This window comes from Labrus bergylta, chromosome 5 (assembly GCF_963930695.1).
Source record: "Labrus bergylta chromosome 5, fLabBer1.1, whole genome shotgun sequence".
Classification (NCBI taxonomy): Eukaryota; Metazoa; Chordata; class Actinopteri; order Labriformes; family Labridae; genus Labrus; species Labrus bergylta.
Window position 1 is genome coordinate 4582471 of NC_089199.1, and position 26984 is coordinate 4609454.

General features: G+C 39.2%; 2 protein-coding genes and 1 long non-coding RNA gene across 4 annotated transcripts; 1 reads left to right on the plus strand and 2 right to left on the minus strand.

Moving 5' to 3' along the window:
- Positions 1-318: 318 nt before the first annotated feature.
- On the minus strand, positions 319-2424 carry LOC109994571 (uncharacterized). Of its 2 annotated transcripts, none has more exons than XR_010666403.1 (4): positions 2074-2424; positions 1548-1849; positions 1240-1369; positions 319-1101 (listed from the first exon to the last, which is right to left on the minus strand). It is a non-coding gene; the product is annotated as an uncharacterized lncRNA (long non-coding RNA). The 2 variants fall into 2 exon arrangements; XR_002278418.3 differs by having other exon boundaries at positions 1542-1849.
- stx18 (syntaxin 18) lies at positions 2292-17507 on the plus strand. The gene is made up of 11 exons (XM_020647956.3): positions 2292-2462; positions 11575-11642; positions 13537-13652; positions 13895-13972; positions 14116-14182; positions 14290-14381; positions 15334-15428; positions 15961-16019; positions 16438-16507; positions 16607-16687; positions 16788-17507. The coding sequence occupies exons 1-11, from the start codon at positions 2310-2312 to the stop codon at positions 16881-16883; spliced, it is 975 nt and encodes a 324-aa protein (XP_020503612.3). The 5' UTR covers positions 2292-2309; the 3' UTR covers positions 16884-17507.
- A 640-nt stretch (positions 17508-18147) lies between these two features.
- nsg1 (neuronal vesicle trafficking associated 1) lies at positions 18148-23042 on the minus strand. The gene is made up of 5 exons (XM_020647957.3): positions 22850-23042; positions 22433-22566; positions 22049-22165; positions 20463-20573; positions 18148-19515 (listed from the first exon to the last, which is right to left on the minus strand). Exons 2-5 carry the CDS (start codon positions 22559-22561, stop codon positions 19315-19317), a joined length of 558 nt encoding a protein of 185 aa, XP_020503613.1. The 5' UTR covers positions 22562-22566; positions 22850-23042; the 3' UTR covers positions 18148-19314.
- Between the last annotated feature and the right edge of the window lie 3942 nt (positions 23043-26984).

Consider the following 26984-nt stretch of genomic DNA (forward strand, 5'->3'; position numbering starts at 1 on the left):
TGGCAATTGCAAAGTACTGTTGGACTATAACTGAAACAATCACCTGTAAGAGAACACTGACAACTGAAGCCAAGCAGAGGTTCATTTCCTCATTCTACCATCCACACATTAATACAAGCAGCATGATCTGCAGATGGACGGAGAGAGGCTCCTGATGCATCACAGCCTATTAGGAGGTGACAAAGTCTCTTAGCTCGTTTTTTTTATTTTTATGACCAAACATTGCTTGAGCCAAACAATACGTTGTCTCTTTTATTTCACATGTAGTTAGGAAGCCAATGAGGGATCTTGTTGATGACCTGGCCTGCATGTTGAGGGAAGTAACATGTCACATTTATGATTTTCCACCCTCTTCACAGTCAAACAGATGAGTTGGCTGTGACAAGAGTTGGTATACAAGGGCCTGCTTCAAATATTCTGAAATATCATAGTGGAAAGCACAGGTTTAAGCAATGAAACCGATAATGACAGCTCTCCGTTTTGGTTTAAAATTCCCAGGCTTATGGCACTGGTGCCTGTGCGTTCCTGTGATGATAAGTCATTATGTCTCCTGTGATAAAGGTCAATTTGTCAGTCAACTTTAAAATATGGTAACATTTCCCTATAGCAAGGAAAAACAGGTCTCAGATTTGATACTAACAAATAGTACTAGTTATTTGTTGAATAGTTGTCACAGTTTACTGTGCAGGTGCAACAGTTTGTTTTCTACACGTACTTCAGTCCTTTGAAAGCTGCTCTTCCATACGCTTCTTCATCAGCTTTATTTTTAGAGTGTAATATTCCTCCTGCAGCTTTAAGACTGCATCTTGTCTTCTCAGCACACTCATTTCCAAATCCACTCGCTCCTGCAGAGTTGTGCAGTGTGCAGCTGGTGTCGAGGTAGAGCAGGGAGGATTTAGCTGTTCTGCAGAAGCAAAGCTAGCAGCACAGGGAGTGCTAAATTGCATTGGAAATGATTTAGGGATGTTACTAAAAAAAGTCATTTTTTGTTCTTCTGGAGAAGTTGAGGGATCTGGATATGTGGGGAGCTGAAGCTGTGTGGGCGGGTGTGTGTTTGTGAATTGTTCATCCATTGTGTGGTCATTACCATCTTCATCACTGCTGTGGGAAAAAAAAAGGTTACCAGTGAATTTTGGTGTGAACTTTCATTTAATCTTAACAAATAAAGGTTCAAAATGGCATATACAACTAGTTCTACTTTGAGGTACACATGACAAGTACAAATAAAACATGGATTACCTGTTTTGCTGAGTTTGCATCATCTCTGAAACTGAAGAGTCCTCTCTATCTTGTTGTAGAATATTTGAGAGGTTCATCACAGAAATAACTACTCGGGTCACGGTACTTAACTCTTCAAGGGACAGCCTTTCTGTAGATACAAGATTAGAAAAATATATACAAAAAAAAATAGAGTACAAGAAACTGAAAATGGGGTTTATATATTCCTCTGGATTTTTTACTCAAAGAGTATTTTTTTGCAGTCAACAAGATCTTGGCTTAAAATCTTGTATTATTGCTGACAAGCAGCAAATGGTCCTCACCTGTACCTGCTTGTTTTTTGTGTCGTTTGATCTCCTCCCTTGACTTTGCCAGCAGATTTTCCCACTTTTTGTTACAGTCTGAAACTGTGCGCTGAATATGTGGAAAGGCAGCATTAATAGCTTGGGCAATTTCCTCCCAGGCTTGTCTTTTATCCTGTATAGAAACTCCAGTGCTGCACTTTCCTCTAATTATTTCTTTCCTATCTTGCATTAATTGAGCAAGAAGAAGACACTCCTGATCTGTCCAGTTGGGTCTTCGCTTCCTGCTGGACATCCCTTCAAGAAGTTGTTGGGGCATTTTTATATTTCTGAGAAAAAAACACAGATGAAAAACATTTCTATTATCTGCAAGAACTTCTGCTCTTTAATACATTACAGCAAATGCATACAATGCAGACGATTTAACATGAATACTTTAAATTACAAGATAGGCTATGTTCATGTAACTGAAGCGTCAAGCCTCCCATTTAAGTGTTCTTAGACTTAAGTAATTATTTTTAAGAGGTTCTTGATATGTAAACATTTCCCCTACCTGCAACTCAGTCAATGTGAAGAGTAGCTTGATACCAGGCCATACACGTTCGGTATGTTAATACTATGAGGTGTACTTTACGCTGTAGTAAATAATTACTGTTAAAACCTTAAGGCAAAATGTAAGGCTTTCTTCTCCGTCTTAGGGAAAATCCATGCCGTCGCAGGAAAATGACGTCCTCAAGCGGTGACGTGTCAGTTTGTTTACAGCGGTCTCTGCGCTGCAGCTGCACAGACATGGCTGTGGATATAACTTTGCTTTTCAAAGCCAGTGTTAAGACAGTTAAAACCAGGAACAAGGCAATAGGAATAGGCTTTGACTCTACAAAAGATGAGATTTTCAAGAGGAGCAAACCGAAGGGCGGCTTCTCTCCGAAGGCAAAAGAAGTGGTGAGTGTATCCGACAGCTAACTGTTGCTAACTGTGCTAGCATCGGCACAAACTGACTGTACATGTTATGACAGCTGAATAGTAGACTCTGTGAATGAAACTTTACCACATGCTGTATCGGAAAGGCAGCTGTAAGCTTAGGAAGTGTGTCGAGCAAGTCAGGAAATAATTCTATGCTTGTTTTCGCCTAAATGAAACCAGATACTTGAGTTTAGTACAGTTTGTACTAGCTGTGCAAAGTTAGCATAGCTTCTTCAGCTTGAATACTCTATCATCATATAGAGTTAATATAAAATACTCTATCATCATATAGAGTTAATATAAAATACTCTATCATCATATAGAGTTAATATAAAATACTCTATCATCATATAGAGTTAATATAAAATACTCTATTATAATATATAAATTATTGTATGCAAAGAGAACATTGAAATTCTTATAACCAATGAGTGGACCATTGATTGATAAAATCACGGACAACATTTTCTGCTTCATGCCAGATATAACCTTTATTGAATGAAAAGAAAATAAAGTCACGTCAATGATTCTTCATCATCACAAAAATATTCAGTTAGCACTTTTGCCATTATATAACTAAGGAGACATATTAAAGGGACTATCTCACTTACAGTATATTATGGTCAAATATCTGGATCTCTGTAAATGTTATGATCTCATATGGACATGATCAGGATTGATATATTTTAAGTTGGACTGTTGATTCATGTTTTTGGCTCTTCTTAAATTGTTTTTTGGGGCCTTATAACGGCAGCCTCCCATTTGCATCCTAAAATTTTAAAGAATTCCAGTCTATTCATGGAAAAAAATACCACATTGGTATGAAAATCGTATTATTATAGACATGTTTCGATGATTCAATGGTCATGTGTCTGCTGTCATTTCATTCAGTTTATGCATAGAGTTTATCCATATGTTATCAAAATCCAATCAGCTAGTCTTGTGAGGACAATAGTGGGATTTGATAAATTTTTACTCATTTCAAGAAACGATTTCACAACCCTAGACAGGAGGAATAGTCCTTTATAGTCTATATTACATTAATAAGCACAAATAGCATTCGAACCAGAACAATTATCAGAGAATGAGAGCTTTCCCTCTTACCTATAAATATTTTAGTTGTCTTCATCCCCTTCAAAAGAAGCTTTCTCAGAGCCATTATCTACATTACAGCCGTCCTTCGTCCCTGTTTCACTGCAACATTCTTGGAATGAAGTAAGACTTAATACTATATGCAATCTTCTGCTTCTAATACTTTTGGCCTGTTACTCTTTAAATAGTATTACAAGGTGCACACTGTTCTTGCAAAATAAGGACATTGCATTTGGAATTGGTGAATGGCCTTAGATTGTGTATGGTGCTTTTCACTGTTACGATCCGTCTTAACCACCATGTTCAAGCAAAATGTGAACACAGTATCTTTGTAGCTTATACCAGTGAATTAGATTTGTTTAAAGTGAAGGTAGGCAGGTCTACACTCAGGTCAGATCAGCCTACTTCTACTTCTCTTTTTCTTGAACCTCGTCGGGACTAAAGAAATGTTCAGACCCTGCCCTGTGTGGGCAGTTAAGAAGAAGTTACTGCTTGAGTTGTAGAATGACAAAAGCTAACTTGTTTAAAAAAGGAAAACATTTTTTACATTGACCTAACTTGCCAGAATCAGTACGTTTGAGCCCAGAATGTTGTTTTTTTTGCCAACTACCAGGTCTTTGTGCCACTTTTCCCGAAACACTGACAGGTCGTATTGTTGGACTTGAACGGACCTGGAAAATTACCTGATGCGATTAAGACTTAAGACAGCCGAAATAATTTGAACAGGCACTCAATCAATATATATACTGTAGGTGTGTAGCTGCAGGAACTTTCACATAGCACTGGGCTACTACTAATTAAGTTCAGAGAAATGCATTTAAAATGTTTTTTATTTCATACATGTATTGATGCATCATCAATTCTGTGCCATAGCAGAAAGATCCTTTGCAGCTAAAAGGCTCCTCTTTCTTTCACAATTGTTGTTCTACACTAGAGCCTGAAGTCCTTGGCCTGAAATGATATTCATGAACACAACCCCTCTTCAAAGGCACCTTGAAGAACCACTTTACCTTTCCCTAGGGGAGTAAAGACTTTAACTTGTACCTGATGTCTCAAACCATCAATGTGAGCCTGGTCGCAGCAGCTCTGCACAAGCAGGTTTTTGTTATGTTCTGTTACATTTATATTAGAAATGGTGGTTTAATAAAAGCAGTGGTGCTGATTCAAAGAAACCTTAACCTATCCTGTGGTGCCTGCCCTCTGCTCTCTTCCCCCCCTACCGCTGTCTCCCTCGCGCTACAGATGTAATCTCAAAGCATCTCGGTGAAGCAGCTCTTGTAGAAATTGAGATTGCAAGTTTGGAATGTCCTGACTGCTTACAGTTATGTTGCGGTTTTCACCCACAACTCAGCTCTCTATTCTTCTTGGTGCAGCCCGACATAGGCAGCATTTTTTATACAAGACCCCTCTTCACATGTATGATTCCATAAACATGCTGCAATAACATTTTCTTTCGGCTCTCAAACAATTTCTTAGGGAAAGCCGATCCTCCCAAGAGCCAGTGATTAAAGGTGGAAGATCAAAACAGAGAAAATATTAAATTAGGTCCCCAGTAACAATGTTGACGGCCGGTACCCTAATGCACAACAGATGTGGGTGCCCTTCAAGACATGCAGAACTCTCCAAGTTCCCACTGAAGCGCCACAAAAATAGAAAGAAAACATCAAAGATGACAAACACACAGTGGTCCTATGAGGCTTTTTTCCTCACACAAAGCAGCTCGATGAGAAAGGAAATAGCTTCTTTCAAGGCGATGCAAAAAAATGGCTTAATTGACTAATAAGAGGGCCAGTGTTTACAGGGTGGGGTTTGTTCAGGGGGAATCTTTTCCTTCATAGGGGCACTGTGATCTCCGTTTCACCGCTCACCTCCTCTCTCCCCACAGCATGCTGCCCTTCTCCAGTTTAAATGGAGGGGGTTACTTTAAAATTGCTAAATTGTGTGTAGAAAATAGCGCTCAGCTCCCCACTGTGCCTTTAGTATTGGTATTCCAAAATTGGCTGCTTCTCACAGTGTTTTCTTAGAAACTCTGAAAAGTATGGCCATCGGCCAGCACTTAAAAGAATGTGTGCTTTTAGAGATTTATTCTTACTTTGGATAATTTTCACATTGAAATAGTATGCTCATATATTCTCACATATGTTTTTACATAAATTATGATTGATCTAATTTCATTGTAAAATTCATGTAAGATTTTATTTTCCCAGTGAATTACACTGAGATAAGTAAAATCTGTAATGATACATTCAAGTTTTTGAAGTGGCTTGAAGGATAGTATTTATGATGGTGTGATTCAAGTGAAACTGGAGTATATTTTCAGATCTGTTGCGTTAAACAGATAATGTACACACATGGTGTACAGCCACTGCAGCAGACAATGTTCAGCCGTGACATTTGTAAGGAATCAAATGCACAAGTGTGGCAATGTGCCTCTGTCCTGCTCCAGGCCTCAATCCTGAAATCAACTCTGTTGTCAGTGAAGTAGCAAAACGCTACAGCTTATTATGATTATGAATATTGTCAAAATATCCTTCAGACAATTAGTTAATATTTCAGATAGAAAAAAACCTGAGTTGTTTACTGGATTGGTAAAAATAGAATAGGTCTCTCCGACCCCTAAAAACCTTTTTCTCTTCAATAAGTTCTCTCATTAAGTCCCCATGTTGGCACATAGGTAGAAAGCTGCTGGCATACAGCTGTCAAAGCTGAGGCTGTTCATCGTCGGCGCTCAGTCACGGGGAAGTGATTTGCAGGGATCACTCTGAGATGAACGGGCTGCTAAACGGTCTCTTTACCAGTTGGCCTAATCTCTGCAATGTTTGCCCACAAAAGCCGGGCAAATTGAATTTTGAGACATCTGCTGTCAGGCCAAAGCACAATCTTGATGTTGTTTCTCTGCGTGCAACAAAAATGTCGTCGCATGATTCATGAAAATAAAAGAGGAAACTGTGGTGAAAAACATATTTTCAGATTCATGTTGAACTCTAAATCATGGACAGGCAGCAGATACTCTGTGTGGAATAAATCATTTAAGTGTAAAAAAAGAATTGTTGAGCTTGATAGACAAGGTTTATCGTAAACATTTGAACATGTAGCAGGACTGAAGCAGCAGCTGTTGACACTTTTTGAAGAATGTGTCGTCCTTTGTCATTAGACAATCGTACTTATTGTGTTTTACAATCAGTGAAAGACTTCCAGTACAGAGGGCAGCAGGCTGCATAGCAGACCCTGACACTTAAAAAACAGAGTTTGAACCATGAAACTGCAACACATGTTCGTGTCTGTACTGAAAGACGTCGTGCAGAAAGAGAGCACTGTTACTTTTGTTCCAGATGAAGATGTTAGTCCAATCAGACATGGGGTATTTATTATGTATCGTCATTTCGCATTTATACTGAACGCTTCGAGTAAAACTAAAGCGGCTAATGTTGTTTAGCTAACAGTAAACATGTTGTTTATTTTTCTGTTGTGGTCACCATTTATGTGCAGCAGATGAAGGGGATTGTTGAAGACGTAGGTCAACAGAGACGGATTGTTTTCAGAGTCGAGCACCGTCTGTTTGCTGCGTCTGAGTTGCAGGTCTAAGGTTTGTTTCCATGTTTTTAATGAGACCTGGGGATTGCATTTTTACAATTTGTCATCCACACAGCTGGAATGTCGAATGTTTCCAGGCTACTCTTTGCACATCGTTTTTTTATATCTCCATTCCTCAAGTTGTATTGCTTTACTTAAATCCTAAATCTTCTTCAATGCTGACACATTTTCTACGTGCAAGTATTGTTTTTTTCTAGATGTTAATTACTTGATCTACAAGAAATGATAACCAACTGTGAAAACTAAACAGCTAAAGTTGGATTTTAAAAGTATCCCATCAATATAAGCATAAACTAAACTAAGCTACCTGTCTCTACTATCTCTTGAGCTATTAGTGTGGAGTGCAGGTTTACTTGTTGAAAACAGGCAGAATTTATAACGGTAGCGTGACACACTGATGAAGTCATTTACTGGGCTTTCCAAAATGTGAAGAGAATTTCAACAAATATAGCAGAAAAGTGAATCTGAAATAAGTTGTCCTCTGCTCTCAGGAACATTTCAGGAGTCAACATAGAGTGTTTTTATTTTCAGAGGTTTTAAAGGAGGTATTCGCACATTCAACTATCTGGTGAAGTAGGTGCATAGGACATCTAACCATCAATCTGAAAAGGAGAAATCCCATGTGCATTTTTACTTTTTGGTGTGTTCATTTTCAGAGAGGAAAGAAAGAAGATTAAAAAGTCATATCACTTTCTGCTTTTTACTTATGATTTTGCACATTATATATTTATAAAATGACAACGGATCCATTGGATTGTCACCTGCTGATATTGTGGATTTTACAGTGAACAAAATGTTTTCATCTAAACTATTTTTGAAGTAATTTAAATCAACCAACAGTTGTTCTGCCCTGAATCATGAATCATTATCAATCTAAATAGTAAGAATCTGGGGAAATGGCAGTTTAAATATATACTGTTCATTAGAATATTTAAAAGGTTTTTGACTTGTATGTAAATGTAGCTCACATCATTGACATACATTTAAAAACCATGTGGGTGATGATAGACTGGCAGCAAGTGAAGCCTTTCAGGACTCGTCTACTGTTGTGGTTATAAGAGTAGCAAGCGGACGTGTCTGACACAGAAACACCGGCTGATTCTACTATCGCGTTGTTGCATAAACTTAGTTAAAGGAAGGAAGGGAATGTGTTGAAATACCTCATAAACAGATTTTTTTTTAAAAGGTAATATGAGAAATTTATCAGGAGACGATAACATAAGTAGCTCCTTGAAGAGCTGCAGTGCACGCTGTGTGAAGCATCAGACAGAGTTCACCTTCAGATCCTTTCCAAAATCCTGACCTGTCACCAAGCTCTTAAACGTCGTCTCAGTCTTTATTGTTCTGTTTTGTTCTCGCAGTTTTCTGTCAGATAAATGTGGCAGCTTCAGCCAACACATTTGTTTTTAATGAAATAGATCATTTAGACATGGTTGAATTGCTTCAAACTGCAGCAGTAGTTTCAAATGAATTTTGTCCAAAAATCAGACTGCAACATCTGTGTCAGCTGTGATTTCTGTCACATCTTAGATTGTGGTCAACACAATGACACTGATGTTTTCTGAACATCTTTACTAAATACACCATCTCCACTGATGGACCTCAGTGTGAACAAACACATGACTGTGTTCATGTGGTGCTAATTTAACTTAAAATTGTAATACCAATCTGAACACATTATGACAAATTTAGATACAAGCTAAAACAAAAAGGTCAAAGACCCTGTTCAGAAAAATCCTAAAATTTTAATTGGAGGTGCTTTACGTTGTTTACAGAGCTGACTAAAGTGTTCAAACTGCAAATAGCAAAACCCTAAACTGATTAGAGAGTTCGATATAAACAACATAATAAAATCAACATGTGGCGGAGTCTTCCTCAATGAAGCATCCTCTCTGTGTCGGAGCCTCGTTCCTAAACACAACCCAGCATGGCGTCAGTGTGGATCGCCTGGGGTCAGGACTCGCAGTCAGGGACTTAAATCAAAGCAGGGCAGTCATCATCAAATTCTGTCAGTTACCTGGATTTAACAAAACAAAGAGCACTCCAAGAAATCTGCTGGCTAAGCCCTTTTCTCTTTTCTTCCTCATAATAATCCCCCCTGATGGTTTGTTTGGGCTCAACCGGGGCTGGAGGGAAGCAAGGGGAAGGAGAAAGTGAGGAGGTAAAGTGGGGGTCTTTGATGATGACGAGATTAGATGTAGCCCGGCAGACTGTCTCCTTCTGCCTTTTGCTGCGAGCTCTGCCTCACACACACCTATAGACTGCACATAAATACACTGCCACGCACACACATATATGTACGTTGAGCCGCATGCACAAGGCCACCCCCTTCCTCATTGTTGAGGAATTACTTGCTCTTTAGGGTCTTAAGTTACAAGAGCAATTGATCCCCCTGACCCCCTGCAAACCCTTGAGGTTGTGCTGGGAATCTGAGCTCCAATGTATACACACAGGAGACAGCTCAACCCCCAGAGCAGCACTCTTGACACTCCCCGGCACCCCTACAACACACACACACACACACACACACACACACACACACACACACACACACACACACACACACACACACACACACACACACACACACCCCTCCTGTGTAAGTATGTTGCCTCTGCTATGGATGTAGCACTGCCTGCTGGTGAAAAAAATGCAGTACCATGGACAGAGTTCTGCACCGTTAGTATAAATAAAAAGCTGCAGCCAAGCGCCAATTGCAGGCAGAACATATAATTTAACCTCAAAGATAAACTAGTGAGGCCACATGAGAGGTTATATTTTCCACTTTATGAACTTCAATAACTCAGAAATATGTTCCATGGTAGTTTTTGTAGCTATATATGAACCATTTTACCACCAGATTAGAGAAATAAGATCAAAGGATGACATCTGAAGCGCTCAGTGGCTAAAGATGGCTAATTTCAACAGCTTCCTATTAACAGATACATACATTGACTTCAGATCTCCGACAAACAGCCATTTGCCAAAAGTATCATGTTCTAAATGAAAGCACGTATAAGAAAATACTCAGATCTGAAAACCTGGAACTGGTGAGATTTTTAATTCTGTCCAACCAACACAATAAATGTGATAAGCAGCTTTTCTGTCAATAGTTTCATTGCTGTAGTTTTGGAAAAAGCCCACCAATCTTGCAGGAGCTCCCTTTGAAGCTCCTTCAGTGACTGAGACACGACAACATGGACAATATTTTGAAAGACTTTGAAGCATAAAGAAAGCTTCTTTTCTCCCATGAACCCCCTCTAAGCTCAACGGCTCCGAACAACTATTAACTCTTGACCTCCAATAATTATATTATTACAGGGGTCGACGTGCTTTAACAGCCCTTGCTGTGAGTCTGTGCTACACAGCAGCGTCGGACGTCACTGAATCACCCCTTAAACCAAAGAAGGAGCTCTTGGTTTCTAACAAATTGCTCTGCTCTGTTTATCTTGACACCTTCTTTCTGCTTTGAAAAACTTTTCATTTTTCAGATGTCAGCTCAAATGAAACACTGCCTCAGGTCACCGAGGCGCTGAGACGCTGAATGTTTAGAGACGTTATTAGATGGCTGGTGCCGGGTTACCCCTCACACCAAGGCAATTTGATAATTGAGGTTGTTAGAGCGGGAAAGCTGAAGGCCGAAGACAGCATGGTTATGCTATCAAAATAATCTCCCACACTCTGAGGTCACTGTCACAGTCACACTCATTGTGTCACTTTTCAATCCTCAGCTTGTCTCACTTCTGCCCTTAGCTGGATCTCACAGATGTGAGTGTGTGTATTTCTGTGTTTCAGTGTGTCTTGTGTTTGTGTGTCTGTGTGTATTTACACCCACTTTTAACCTGCCAACACAGCTTTGTGCACAGGGAAGCAATTGGCCTTTTTTAAAATATTTGACCAAATTACAGGAGCAAACATTGGATTGAAGCGAGTTTCCTCTGGTTTCCCTTTGCACACACACACTTGGACATTTTCTTGGGAGCAACACATCATGAATTTTAAGCTTATTAGAGATGGCTCTGTCAGTGCTCTGTATGCAGACGTTCACGGTTTTATTTATGAGAGCTGGTTGACGAGGAAATTGCACGTTTGATTGTTGTACTTCCGTGACTTGATGAATCATCGAAAGCAAATATTTTGCATTCACAGAGATAGACAGACATTGGTTGCCTGTCACATCCAATAAATACAAAATTATACATTTACTCTGGCTCGGTCTGAATGTAGTCGTGACAAAATAGTTTCCTGGTACATATATTTGTAGATATAAAAAACTCTAATTTAAGCTGTGTTGACATGGTTGACACTTTTAAAGGTGCAACTGAGGCATAGCTTTTAAAGAGACTCATTGACATAAAGGTAAAGCAGTCAAGTAATGCTTCTTCTTTCTTTTTTTTCTTGGCAGATCACAAACATCACCAAGCTCAAGGACTTTCTGCTACAACATAGGAAAGATTATGTGAGCGCCGGAAGGTAAGCCTCTCTATACACTCCCAGTAATCCACCACAATCAATAAAAAAGCAGCAGTGAAACTTTTCAAGGCTGCAGGGGAGACACAAACACTTTGGATCTAACGAAATGTAGAGGAGGTCAGAAGTCAGAGCTACTTGAACGTCCGCAGTTTCTGCAGTGTGTGAGTGTGTGCTGCAGGGGCTGTGTGCTGGCACGGGGTCAGCAGCGAGTAGGGTGGTCTGCAGCGGCAGGCTCCAGTCTAATTGTCTGGAATAATTGAGCTGCAACCAAGTGAAGAACAAATCACGCCCTGGGACTAATCCAGGCCTTCCTCCCTTCAAGGCCCCCTCTGTGTTTGGTAGGTGTGGGTGTGTGGAGGAGCCTCTTGTTTTGTTAGGATTGTTGATAAAGTCTCAACAGAACACATTAACTGAACATTAAGATGTAGATGGGTGGAGCCCAGCCGTATTTAGTGGTGGGAAAATCCATCAAGAAGCCATCGGGTCTGTGTTTGTGAGTCTCTAGCAGTTCCTGTCTTCCAGTTTTCTTATCAACTTGTTTCCTCCCCTGGACTTTAGATTATACTGAAATCACTTTCAAATCTCTATAGAAGTAGGGTAGATGGTTATCTACCATCTATTAATAAAACTTTTAAACATGTTTGTCCCAGTTTCCATCAAAGATCTTAATCTTAATAAAGGACACTCTAAAGTTAGCCTCATAATGCCCATAGCACCTTGTTTTAAATATTGAACACCCCTTCAGTATTCTCCATTGAGGACCTGGTGCCCTCCTGTAATCAAGCTCGACTGTCGGTTTTTATTATGTTTTGTTTCGTATTTTTAATGTTTTTTTTCTAATGTGCCACATATGTTAATGTATCTACTTGTGTTTAAGATTACTTTTATTTATAGAAGTCACAGACACATTTCTACCTCTCACATGCAAAAAGTACACTAAGTATTTTCTATTCTGTTCAATTCTGTTCTATTGTTTTAGAGCAAGTGTGGTAAATGTTAAAAGCTCCTTTTGTTTTTTATCTTTTATCTTTTATCTTATTGGTTTGTTTTTTTTCAGGCTGCAATTATTGATTATTATCATCATTAATGAATGTGTATTATGTTTCCTGTTTGTCTTTAAGATGTCAGAAAAACAATCATAGATGACCATCAGTGTTTACCAGAGCCTGATGTAACACCTTTATATCATTCTTTTAAGTACAACTTGTGGTCAGAAAACCCAAAAATGACAAAAACAAGTACCGTAGTTATCCTTTTTTTTAATTGGAAAATGACTTAAAAAAATTGCACAATATCTCTGAAGTTGCTGGTCCATTTTACATCAGTCTACTCAGCTTCAGTTTTATTATGAATCATGTCAGGATAAAAGTTTATTCTGGAAATTAAAAGATAATTAAGATTTATCTTATCAGGTTTATTGACACCCTCAGTGTACCAATCAAAATCCACCATCAATCATCGTCATACAATCATCACCAGCACTCTGTTTTCTAAGATGACAAGGGTGTGTTTGTCTTAGAAGTCCACCAGGGGGAAACATTTAGTCTACAACACCTGACAGCAGGAAGGTCCTGCTGTATGATTGGTGCAAGTTTCCTCACATTGTTTCTGTTTCATCAATAAAGAGCTGGGATTCATCTGAAACTTAACTTTCAGCAATATGATGAAGCTTGAATTTGTGGTATAGCACTCAGGCCTTTGAAATCCTGAATAGAAATACAGATGTGCAGAAAACAAAATTGTTAAGGAGCTGCAAATCATTTGTCAGTAATAGTTCCAATTGTAACTAAGATGTCCTTTGTTTGAATTTCAATCAAATTTTCTGATTCTGTTTTTTAAAATGTCCACACGGTGAGTATTCAGGCTTACAGTGATTGTTTTGTGTCTTTCAAAGTCTCATCTCATCAGATCTTACCCGAATGACAGACAATGAGCGAGACCAGATTGACCAAGACGCTCAGATCTTCATGAGGACTTGTTCTGAGGCCATCAAGCAACTACGCAATGAAGGTATGTGTCTTATTTGAAACGTAAAAAATGCTCTCAGGGGCTGCTACTTTCGTCTGGCATTATACAGCGAACATTAAAGATACAAGTCTGAGATTTTTATTTTCAAACTTAGCTTTGAACTGTGTTGACTGCCATGACATAAGCAGGGATAACTCATAACTGAGAGGAAATGTGATGTGTGTACCTTTTTGACACTGAAACAAAACCGGAGAGTTTGTCTTTAATAAGTGAATGTTTTACAGCTGAGAAGCAGGTGACATCCGCACAGATAAAGGAGCACATGGGGGCGGTGCTGGACCTCATAGAAATGTATCTGAGAGGTGAGATCATACAAGTTATTAAAAAGTCAGGAAACACATGTTTTATGCATACAAACATCTTCTGACAGAGCTGAAAACACAGAACCAATATTTCAGAAAACAGGAAGCTTCATAACATCATGTGTGTTTTGATTGCATTTCAGGAGTGTGTAAGCTGTACTCAGAGCAGAGAGCAATCAGGGTCAAGAGAATGGTGGACAAGAAGAGGCTGTAAGTACCTCACACTATTCATAAACTATTTTATTACTTAGTTCCATTTTAAGGGTGTTAGAATTGCACTCTCTTTATTCACTTGAGCGTGTGATCTGTGGCTTCAGGTCAAGACTTGCACCCGAGCACCACAGTCGGGTGGAGAAAACACCAGAGGTAGAGCCCACAGAGGAGAAGACTGTCAAGGAGGAAAGTTCTGGTAAGTTAGAGAGTCCCCTGAAATATTGGAATTCTCCTTCATTCGTATGTTCTTTGCCTCAAAGTACCTGTGTTCTTGAAGCTGTGCCATGTAACCACATATTATAAAAATGGTTTAGCAGTCTGTACTACAGATGAATGGGTTTCTAAAACCTGTGTATTATCAGCACCTGTCTCTTCTAAAGCTGTATAAAGGCAGCAGAACCTATTTGTGTGAAATTTTAAAAACCTCTACTTTAACAGATGCCTTACCACGGTGCATCCATAATGTGAGTTATTGCAACTGTTTAGATTTTAAAAAAAAACAAACATGTAGTTGTATTTCTGCAAGTTAATGCAATCTAAACAATCAGGCTGTGGTAATTGTGGGAAACATTTCACACTGTACTGAGACAGATATAATGACGTCTTCCTTGTCCTTAAGCTGAAAAACACTGATGTGCTGAAATGTGTGTGTTGAGGGAACATGGCATTTGGACTTGTAATTATCTCCAGTCACAGAACGGTCACATTCAAAAAAAAAAAAGGCTAATCATTAATATTCCTCAGGCAGCATATTAGTTTAGCTGTATGTCACTTAGCAACTGAACCTCTCAGACATGAAAAATATTTCTGAACATTGAGATGCCCTGTGTCTCTCTTATCCGTTTAATGAGTTGTTTTTTAACAAGCCCCATGGAGCGTGCGCAGCCAAGTTGGGAGATGAGTTATATTTGATGATACACTCACACTCTTACAATTCTTATTACATCTGTTTCCACTTCCTGCTTCATTATTTCAAACATATCCCATATTCATCTGAAAAAAAACCGAACTGGATTAGTGGTGTATTTTTACTTTCAAAGGAGAATCAGCAGCCAAATAAGTGATTCAGATAAAGAAAAAGACTGACCCAATAAGAGTATTTTGAAATTCATGAAGATATTTAATATTGTCTGTTTTCTCTCCTGTAGAGAAGATAGTGTCAGAGGTCCTGGACAACAACACAGTCAACCTGTGGGAGGAGGGCCGGGTGGAGGACGAACTCTCTCCAGAGGAGATCCAGATGGTACAGCACCTTTGACATCATTATTTCATGTTTACGTCATGTGTATTTGTAGATTTCTATGATTGTCTAAGCAATGCAGTGCAACCAAGTTAAGCACACAAACACTGTTTAACTCTTTTTGGGGAAATATAATTCTGTTGAAAAGGTCCAAATGAGACTAATATGAGATATTTGTCATTTGAAAATACCTCCCATAGAGTCAAGTATATTCTCGTAAAACATTATTAAATCCACTCAGTGTTTCTGCTTGATAGCAGCATATTTAAACTTGTGCTCACATTGTTACAACCATCTTAGAAAGGGGACAGGTGGCCTAGCAGGAAGTTTGCGCCCCATATACAGATTGTAGTCCTCAAAGCAGGCAGCCTGGGTTCAAATCCGACCTATGGCTCCTTTCACGCATGTCATTACTTAAACTATCCACTGTCCTATCAAAATAAAAGCTAAAAGCCCAAGAATAAATCGTTAAGAAAATCTTACGCTGACACAACCATTAATGATGAGGATTCTTAATGATCATGTTTGTGTTTAGTTTGAGCAGGAGAACCAGAGGTTGGTGAGTGAGATGAACAGTCTGGTGGATGAAGTCAGGTGAGCCAAACTGAGCACATACCTTACTCTCCTTTTTAAGAGGGCTTTTGAATTTCTACTTTTTAACAGGGAATGTCTGTGATTTCATTTTTTTCACACATCAGTGACATGAAAGTGATCATTATTTTTAGAGGCTCTCTAGAATGAATGTGTTCCACATTGCTACATTCTGCCATTAAATGAAAAAAAACAAAAAACAACAGGAAATACCAGGTGAGGAAGACAATAATTATGTAAAAAAAACATCCTGTTTGCTTGGAAGCCACCAAAGAGAGTCAGGGATATGCTTTTAACAGATGTTCCTTTGATGGAAATAGCAAAACAACAATCTTGTCATTCTGATATTATATGTTAGTGCTGAAGGCAAAATGTTTTTTTTTAACGTAAATTTAATGCTTGACTTTTCTTTGACCCTTAGGCAAATCGAGGGGAAAGTGGTGGAGATCTCTCGGCTGCAGGAGATCTTTGCAGAGAAAGTCCTTCACCAAGTGAGCCTTATTCCTACGGGTTTTTCCCCCCTGGTTGCTTAAATGTCCGGAGTTTAAAGGGAGAACTTGAACACTTCTCAATTTTACTTTCCATTGCAGGAAACAGAGATAGATAGTATTCATCAGCTGGTGGTCGGGGCTACAGAAAATGTCAAAGAAGGCAATGAGGATATACGAGAGGTAACACACACACATTCTATACATGCTTTTCAAACTTCTTATGGTTTCTTCTGAATAAGTCTGATCTGTAAAAATGTGTTTCCTCTTCTTCATTCCCAAGGCAATCAAAAACAACGCTGGCTTCCGGGTTTGGATCCTGTTCTTCCTGGTCATGTGCTCTTTCTCTCTCCTCTTCCTGGACTGGTATGACAGCTAACACAACGAGTGGCAGTGACTCTATATGACAGGAAAATGTCTGACTCCAGCACATAGAGAAGCAATCGACAATACTGAGACTGAATGTACAGATTACGGAGCTTAACCTGGTGTACAAGGTTAAAAGTGCTACCCATGAAGAACATGAAGAAGATCCTGCACTCAAGTGGAGCCTTGTTGTTCATTCTTCCCTGATGCTAATTGTCTACCTTTAATGTTTAAAGCACTTCTATGGAGGCGAGCTTTGTAATTGAGCAGTGTCCGCTTTGTGTGTGTACGTTTGGATTGTCTGTCATCCTTTACCACTAAAAGCAGTAATAATGATGGCAGCAGCTACTCTTTTTTTGAGCAAAAGGAAACTACATTAATTTGTATCTGTTGATTCCTTAAGGAAGAAACCAGAGGATTAACCAATGTGCAAACTGGCATTTCACTTTCTCATTGTAAATATTTAATTAGACCATAAACTTGTGTCCCTCAAGGACATGTCATTAATACTTCACTGTTCAATGCTGAGAATATTTTGCCTTTTTTGCAGCAGAACCATTTATTTGATATCACTTACATCACAGCTGTACTGAGACACCACTCACATACTAGTAAAATTGAGCAGTTCTCACACTTACATTCTATATTGTGTGACATTCATCTGCAGAGTTAGCATGTTCTATCTCTGCTTGTGTTTACTTCAGTCTTTTCCCTCAAAGCAAAGCCATATCTGTCGATATAACTGAGTGTTAATGGTTGTCTGGTGGCCCATACAGAAGTCTATTTCAGACGTCAGAAATGTTGTACCTAGGACATAATAGATTGATCTTCCTCTTTTACTTCAGGATATCAATTTCCTTAGCGCCGTCTTTAATAGGGGTAAATCTTTTACCCCAGAATTGAGACCCTGGTGCCTGCGGTCAAAATGAACATAGTTCTTCAAAAGGTCCCTACTCCTGGGGGATAGTTCCTCCGGTCAAAAGGGGGGCTTCTGTCAAGCTTTCAGATAACATCAAGAACACCAAAAACTAGTCCATCTTGGTTAATATCAGCTTAATATCAGCTTAACATAAGCGACTTAAGACAGGATATTTTATTCCCACAATCTCTTGATATTTCCGTTTCTGTTGTTTTTTAAGATTAGTTTGATAAAGCTTTCAAATGTTTCTGTGGCTTGAGGGAGTTTTCACATTTTACTGATGTGATTTATTGTAAAAAAAAAAAAAGTTTATGAAAATGTCTGACTTCAGTAATGAAAATTAACTTACACATTGGCATGAAATGCGGGCACTTTATTTCAGTTTTTCATTTGACATGTTTATGTAGCAAATGCACTTCAATGGTAATCATTACATTGTTTGAAAAGGTACATCATTTGTGACAGTTTAAGTTAGAGGACAAATACAGAAAAAAGCAACAAGACAAGCGACTGCTCTTAACTTTACATCAACCTAAGTCTATTATCTGTGACGGCTACAAACAGCCGTCTGTCATGGTGACATTTATCAATGCAAAGCATTACACAATACAGTGTCTTCACTAGAAATGCCAAAAACATTCAGTACAGTTGAATAAACTGTATGCAAAGAAAAGTCACCATTAGGTGATGTCAAAAGAAAAACCCCATGGTGTTCACACAGAGTTCAAATGAATGGAGACAATCATTAATGCTGGTTCAAAAGACTTGATGCATCAAATACTAAAAACTCCTTTACAGCACCTTATTAGAATCAGAGAAACATATTCAGAGAGCGGTAAAGGCTGTATCAAAACAACATCATTAAAATTGTTTTTTTTAATCGCTGGTTAAAAGCTTTCCTTCAGGTCAAGGATCATTAATCCACAATATTGTAACAATGAAATAGTTTGATTCAGATACCCTCAGTGGTAAAAATGCTGCAAACTGTAGAATTTACCACTCACATGCACTAACAGTACTTAATGTGTTTGAAAAGAAAGGAGAGTCAAAGCAAATTGATTGTTTTCAGATTCTTGCGTGCGGTGCATTAAAAGAAGCGACGCAGACAAGAGATGGTTCACAGTCATTTCACAAAGTGAGTACTAAAGTGGGTTCTATTACATGTGTCTATGTACAAAGACAGTAAGTGTGTGTGTCTGTGTTTATATTCCAGTGGCGTTTTGTATACGTCCACCACTCTCTTTTGATGTGTAAATAAGTAACAACATATGCTATTCAAACAAACCATGAATCCACCAAACTGTAAGGCTTGTTCAAAGTTTCCACACACTCCCTGCTACAGCACACACCAGCAGACCAAACTACATCAACAAGGCAGCAGAGCACCTCAGGCAATGAGAAAAGTCGATTTTCACCCACAGAAAGCCACTGGACTCTCTCAGGTTTGCTTGAATGGCACAACCAAGTTATTTATTTGTTTATTAATTTTTCTCTGCAGGGAGATCGCCTCCTGATCTCAGGTAGGTTAAGCCAGCTTCTGAGCGGTTTCCATCTCCTGCTGTGTTACCTTCTCCTCAGACATGATGGTCATCCACGGTGATACTGACCGAGTGATGGTCTGCTTGGCAATGTTGTAGTGGTTGATGAGGGTGAAAAGGCGCCCGCGGCCCCCAGGGCCCTGAGGGGGGTAGCCTCCATATATCCCAGCCGGCATGCAGCGACCTTGCTGCTCCAAAGAGAGAGAGGACGGGATTTATAAGACCAGGAAGTGATGAGTCCATAAGGACAATAAACAAAGTTAGAAAATGGGATGAATGGGATTCTGAGAAACAAAACTGATTCACAGCCCAGTTAGACCTAAACATTTAAACAAAGTGACAAAACTGAGCTGTGCGGTTTAACACTGAAATACATCTTAATTCAAGTTCAACTTTAACACCTCACAAATGTAACAGTTTAAAAGCGACATGAGGAAGAATTTGCTCAACAGCAACTTATACAACTACATGGGACTGTTAAACGTTTAATGTACTGTTAAGCATTAAGCTTAAATGCTAAACTAGAAGAACAGAACAGGTTTGTAAATAAGTCACAAAGACAGATTAAGCTTATGACTGAAACTAACGTTTGCTAAACTTAGCTGCATATGCATAAGCAACCAGACTGGACTACAAAACATAGAAAGGTTGTATCAGCTGATCTCATGTAAAGGATCGTGCAGTGTTATATTTTGTGGATTCTTTTATTAATGTTAAATTCTTGAGAGCAACATGGTAACTAATGACATTCACATCTAAATGCTGCCTTCAAATAGAGTTCATATGTAACCGCTCTTGCCCACAATAATTAACCTAATTGTTTTAAGATATTATAATGAATTCCAATTATATTTAAATGGTAGCCACGTGTTAAATGTACGATTAAACTTCTCTCAAAGTTCCTTCTACATGGAGCAGGGTTGTTAAATTTACAAAAGGATATCCGTGCAATGTCTCCCCTACAACAGATGGTAATAGAAACACAATAATGACAACCTGCTTGTCTAGTGTTCCATCAATAAGGCACTTTTTATATATTAAACCAGGTTTATATATCACTTCTCAAATGACTGTTGTTAGATTGAAATGATGATCATAAATCACTATCAGGCTGTGTCACAAACAATGGTGTTACCATGTAAACGAAGCTGTCAGGGCAGGGCTGCTCGTACTGATAGACCTTGTAGACCACCAGAAACACCACACACACCAGGAAGGCCAGGGCACAGATCACCAGCAAGGTCATCTAAGGGAGACACACAACCTCCCAATCATCAGACTCAAATCCACGCTGTTTGGCTGTTTGGCTGTTTGTGTGTGTGTGTGTGTGTGTGTGTGTGTGTGTGTGTGTGTGTGTGTGTGTGTGTGTGTGTGTGTGTGTTGGGGGGGGGGGGGGGGGGGTAGGTATTAACGTTATATTAATTTAACTGGTTAAATAGTTGGTGTAGGTTGAGTTTATTATATATAATAACGAATCAGGGATTCCTGACTAATTAGTTAATCAGCAAAGGGCTTTTGTGACCATCTGTACAGCCCAGTGCTTGGCTCCCAGTGGACTTATGTAAAAGTTACTGGTGTTTCTGGGAGGGGGAAAAGACAATGTGTGGGAGAAATAGCCTCATTATTGCTGTGATGTTGAGCCCTGAGGTGTTTGGAAGTTATGAGTTGATGAATGTGTTACTTTTCCTGTTTCGCATTGGATTTTTTTTCTTTTCAAGCGATCAGATAAACTGTCCAACATTTCAGTGAAAAGGTTTAAATCCTGATACAACTGTTGATTTTCATTGCATGCTGTGTTTTGTTTTTGTATTGCATGCTGTGCTGACTGAAGATTATTGGGGATTTCTTGGTTTCAGTGCAAGCTAACATGACTACAAGTACATTTTGTTCTGTTTCCCTGTATGTTTGTCACAGGTCTGATAAGACTAAAGAAACACCACATTTATCTGAACAAAAGTACATTCTCTTATCAGTCTGTTTGAAGCCTGCATATACAGAACAGACAGGGGAAGACGCTCAGAGGAAAGCAACAGGAGATCTGCGATGAAAGGGCTGCCTGCAGCATTTCAAAGCACCGGTGTGAGGATGCGAGCTGTGTTCTCTGAGACAGTGATGTGTCTCCTTTCCTTTTAGATGTTGGAGAATTAAAGCTCTGTCATGAAAGGGAGCTTGAAACGTCCCACAGAGATAGTTTCATCTGTTGATTTGGAATGTGTAAGGGAGATTATTGCAGAATCAGTGTGCAGAAGATGTATGAGTTTTATTTTTAAAGTTCAGTCACCAAACTGCTATGCAGCCAAAAGTGTGTTTTATCCCTTTTTATTTTACAAAAAATGTGTGTTTTCGGATCATTCTTTACCTTGTGGACACTTAAACACATCTGTAAGCTAAAGGGGGAGGGGGGGGTTGGTGGGAGAGATGCAACCATTTAGAGGCCATCGCCATGGCAGCAGCTGAATTAATGAGCGTTTCAGGGCGGGGTTAAGTGAATCATTGTGCATTACGGCTCCTTGTGTAGCCAGGCAGGAAAACAAGGCAGCAGAGGACACAAGAGGTGGAGGTGTCCTGAACTAAGAAGACACAGCGTGTAACTAGGATTGGTTAGGGACTCTGGGATGGAGGTGACAGCTGTCTCCTCCCCCGCTCATGTGCATGTGTGGGGGTGTGAGAGAAATGGGTTGATGTTTAAAACACAGACAGTGGCAGTGATATTCTTCTTACTTTCAGTCGCTCAGATACGCCTTCAATGATACTTATGGAGAACTCTGCGATTTTAGGAGATCGTAGCTTCCCTGTCTTGCTCTCACAATCATAGTCTGCCTTTGTTTTAACCACCACCTGAAATAAAAACAACAACAACACACACGTTCTTCAGCTCAAAGTAACAGTGTCAGGAGGACAATAAGAGTCCAAAAGAGAAGGATGCGGGACAATTTTCCACAGAAAAAATATTACATTTGTAATGGGATACCCCGAAAATGAGTCCCTAATTGACACCATCTTAATTGGTCTAATTGGGATCTAGAAATAAATACATCAAGGGAAAATTGGTCCTTAACATGACACTCAAAATCAATGAAAACATATCAAACAAAAGAATCTTACCTTATCAGGTGGAGGGAACTGCAGCTGACTGGCATCTAATGGTGTTATGAGAGGGATGGTGTCAAATCCGTCTTCAGAAACAACCTTCCCGTTATTTTTCTCGCTGAAATTATTCCCCAGTTTAACCATTTTCCCTGCACGAAAACACACCAACATAATGGGGGGGTAAACAAGCGCGTACAATGTGATAATTCTCTGCTCCTGGGTAATTAAAAAAATGCATCATTATTCTTTCTTTTCACGTTCAAACAGCGGCACAATTCAAACAATACGACTAGTAGGACGTGCGGGCTGTGAGGGCCATGAGAAAGCCTGTGATCCACTAAAGCGCAGCAGAGACGACACGCAACGCTTAGATATAACAGCCTGATGTATAGGGGGAAAAAAACATGTAATGTACCGCATCCAAACACTCACCAGCTCAGCCGAATGTAGCGTTTTGAAGCACCGTCTTTCTCCTGATCTATTGGCTCTATGGTTCCAGTGTTCCTGTGTGCTTTTTGAAGGTGTGACGCAGCCGATTTACCGGGGAGCACAATATGGCCAGCCGGGTTTGTGCGCCGCGTTACCTTCGTGCTGGATGCTGCTGCTGGTGTCTGGCTGCACTGCAAGTGATGTAACCTTCTCATTACATCCATCCGTTCATCTGATCAGTGGCAAGAAGCCAAGAGGCTGATAACGATCCAAGATTAAGTTTTACATTCTGGATGTAAAACAAATGTTTTTAAAGTGTCCACTGACCATGTGTTTAAAAAATAAAATAAAATAAAAAATAAAAAATAAAATAAAATATATATATATAAATCCACAAAAAAAATTTGTATAGATCAGGGGTGTCAAAAGTGCGGCCCGAGGGCCATTTGCGGCCCTTGAGGGGATTTTTTGCGGCCTATGAAAAAAAACGTATGCAAAGTTTTTACAAACAAGCGGACCATTTAATGACCTGAGCTAAATGCAGAAAGCTTTTCCAAAAAAATGAACCACGTTACAGACTTGATTCTGAGAAAAAAACAAATAAAGTAGAACGAAGACATCAAAATATTTGATTTCCTTTTATTAAATTCGCTATTTCTTTAGCGAGCCTTTTGATTCTGATCTACAAAGCCTTACTATTTTTTCAACTATATTCTAAAAAACAAAACCTATGGCCTTGTGAGCGATTCTAACACAACAATTTTGGCCCACAAGAAAAAAAGTTTGGACACCACTGCTATAGATCATTTCAAGTTGTTGTCTGTAGCCTACACAGGTGAGGTGAGTGGTATTAATTCACAAGTCCATTTAAAATGGCTTATTTTATTTTATAAGTTGTAACCACATAGGCTACAGGTTATCAACATTCTGTTCATAAAATGATAAATGGACCTGAAATAGTAGGCTAATCACACTTTCCCATTTTGTAAATTAAAGTTTGGCGGAGTGATATCTTTTATAAAGGTGAAGTGATATTGTTGTCAGTGTTCAGCTGAGCTATTGTGCCTTACTGGTTAACGTCATGCATGAGAGAAGCTGAACCAATCATCTAGCTTTATGGCTAAAGCTTTTTTCTGTATCCATCAAGTTTGTTGTTAGCAAAAAGAACCCAACTTTGGTTCAACACATAACACCAGTCAAACACAGTTAGTAAACAAGCAGGGGAGTGTTACAATTCACTTAGCAGACATTTTTATCCAAAGCGATGTACATCAGAGAGTAAGGACAACACCAATCCATCCATACTCCGCCACCGAAGCAGTGGGAGCAAGAAGGTCGAGGGTTCGATCCCCAGCTGAACAACATATCCGTTGTGTCCTTGGTCAAGACACTTAACCCGGTATTGCTCGTATGAAAGCGCTACTGACAGAGTGGGAGTCGTCTTGTCAGTCAGAAACACGATTTACTTTCATCATGATCGTTAAAGAGGCTATGTAACTTTTTACATGTATAAATATATATGAAAAAGTAGATGTTCACTGTCTATCTGTGTTGCCTGTATGAAAAGTTTCCACGGGTCGTATTTTCCGCAAAAGCTCCAGGAAGTGACGTTTTATTGGCGTTTTCAACGTCCTGCTCACTCCGCTTACAGAGCTCAACAGTACAAACTCATCACACACTCCTGCTCTCAGCCTGTCGAGACTGTCGTTTGTGGGATGGAGAATGAATCTAATATGGAATCTGTTAGTACAAATAAACGACAGACCTCTAGCACAACACAGACTACGAGCACGTATGACGAGCACGCAGGTTACTGGTGCAGTTTGCCTAACGGCCTGCGGTGTCACTACAAACGCAGTATTTTTGAAAGGTACATATAGCTCCTTTAATGATCTTAAGGTTTAGAAATGTTATGCATCCTGTTTTGCTGGAATTTTGAGCCTAATGAAACATTCTCAATAATCCCGAGATATCCTTAGTGTTTATAAAATAAAGACTTCACTATCAGATTATCAGTTAAAATAAATATTTAATAAATAATTTAATATTAAAAGTGTTTGCGTGTAGAAATGGTCTGTATGTTTTTTTTATAAGCAGACTGCAGGTTGCTCTTCATGTGGAGGTGTTTGTTATCAGGTAAAGCCTACAAAAATAAAATAATAGCCTACAGTGCATATCTGTGGGGACATAAACAGCTGTTAAAGCCGACTGACCTTAAAAGGTAAAAGTAGGCGTTACACTAGATCAGTTATTAGAACTGGATTCTAACAGGCCTCGCAACTGTAGATGCGGCACAGAACTTATTTTAAATAAAGCTTGAATACTTTACACAGGAAATTAGTTCAGTTTGAAGTTAAAAGAAACTATTTTGGGGGCCTGAATTAGAGCTAGGAACAGACAAAGGATGCAATGTTTCTTGCATGACATGCATAGACACACAGGAACACAAAGCAGCATTTTTGTCTGGTGCGATGAACACCTTATCCACAATCTCAGCTCCACTAACATGCCATGTTAGTCAGTCCAGTGTTTTGATGCAGCTGTAGACAGAGGGGTTTGTCCCTCTACTGAGGGTCAAATAATGAAACATTTCCAGTCTTACATGTGGATGATTCTCGTGTTTTTCTATTGACACCTACCAGTTTTGTAAAGTCTTCTTTTTCTGCCAGAACTAACTGCTGAATTCAACTGTTATCTTTCCTTATCTGACTTTTCAGTGCTCACATTGTTACAGAAAATGTATAAACCACATGTTGAATCTATAAGCTTTCAATTTGTACAAAGTTTCAGCGGTAGATAACTGAGAAATTCAATAATTCACCTTTTTTAATGTCAAATGAAGGCAGTCATCACTTCTAGCTCAAAGCCTGTTTTGTGACCAAAGAGTTAAAATCTCAAGCTGCTTTAAGTTGATCAACTCGTGACATTTAAAGGTTTGTCTTTTGGTTTTGGATGCAGCTCTATTCCAGATAGATATCCACTGTTGCACATCTGTTTGTGTATAATTCAATCTGTTTAAATTCTGTTTTCTGCAATAGGCTAAATGTTTTTCTTCCATTGTCAATCAATTCAGTATTCACTCTAAATCAATAAAAAAAGAAAGGAACATAAACATTCCAGCTGTCAGGACTCTTCAGAAGTAGCCTATCGTTCCTTTTTGTCAAAGGTATTATGGCAAACATTAAAATCAGCCTGAGAGATTCAAGCTGAATCTTAAGCCTAGTGGTTTTAATGTAGCCTATCTTGGACTGATCTGTAAACAGTCATCATCGCGTTGTTGGCTGTAGCCTAACGCTAGCCAGAATGTAACTGTAGGCAAGCTAGCTTTATGCATGCTGTTTCAATATAAAATTATTATATTTATATTTTAATATAAAAGTATAAATGAAAAGGGTAGTTAATATAAATTAAATGAAGGTGTCGCTAAAGTTGCCGGGGCGGCTGTGGCTAGGTTGGTAGGGTGTTCGTCCCTCAACCGGAAGGCTGTGAGCTCGAGCCCCACCTCCTGCGTCAACATGTCCGTTTGTCCTTGGGCAAGACACTTAACCCATTAGTGCTCGTATGAATGGGAAAGTCACAATCACTACATGGTGTGAATGGGTGTGATTGGGTAGGTGTGACGTTGAGCAAGTGCCTAGTTGAAAAACTAGAAAAGTGCTCATGTCCACTTATACCATTTAGTTTCAACCAGAAGAATTGCTATTGATAGTTTGATATTTAATTGAGCATAGGTGTCACAAGGCAGAAGGTTTTACTGATTGATATAATGCACATTTTTTTACGAACGTAGAATATATTTTGGGTTTTATTGATTGCTGTTGTGTTTTTATTAATACTCTTGGTTAGATTACCCGCACCTGTGTAGCTTTGTTTTATAGAAACAACAGCAAGGAGAACACAAGATCAGGAAGAAACGAGAGAGCGAGCAGTCCATATAAACGGAAGAGCAGAACACAAGAGCGGAGCAACAGCGCAGGAGGACATAAAAGACCTGCTGCAAGAAATGCCAAGACAGAGAGCCAGGCGCTACCGAAGAGAGAGTGTTACGACATCTGTTATCATTGAGGAGGCGGGGTTTATGACCTATACTGCAGCCAGTCAGCAGGGAGAGCTCTAAAGATAAAAGCTTCACTCTACC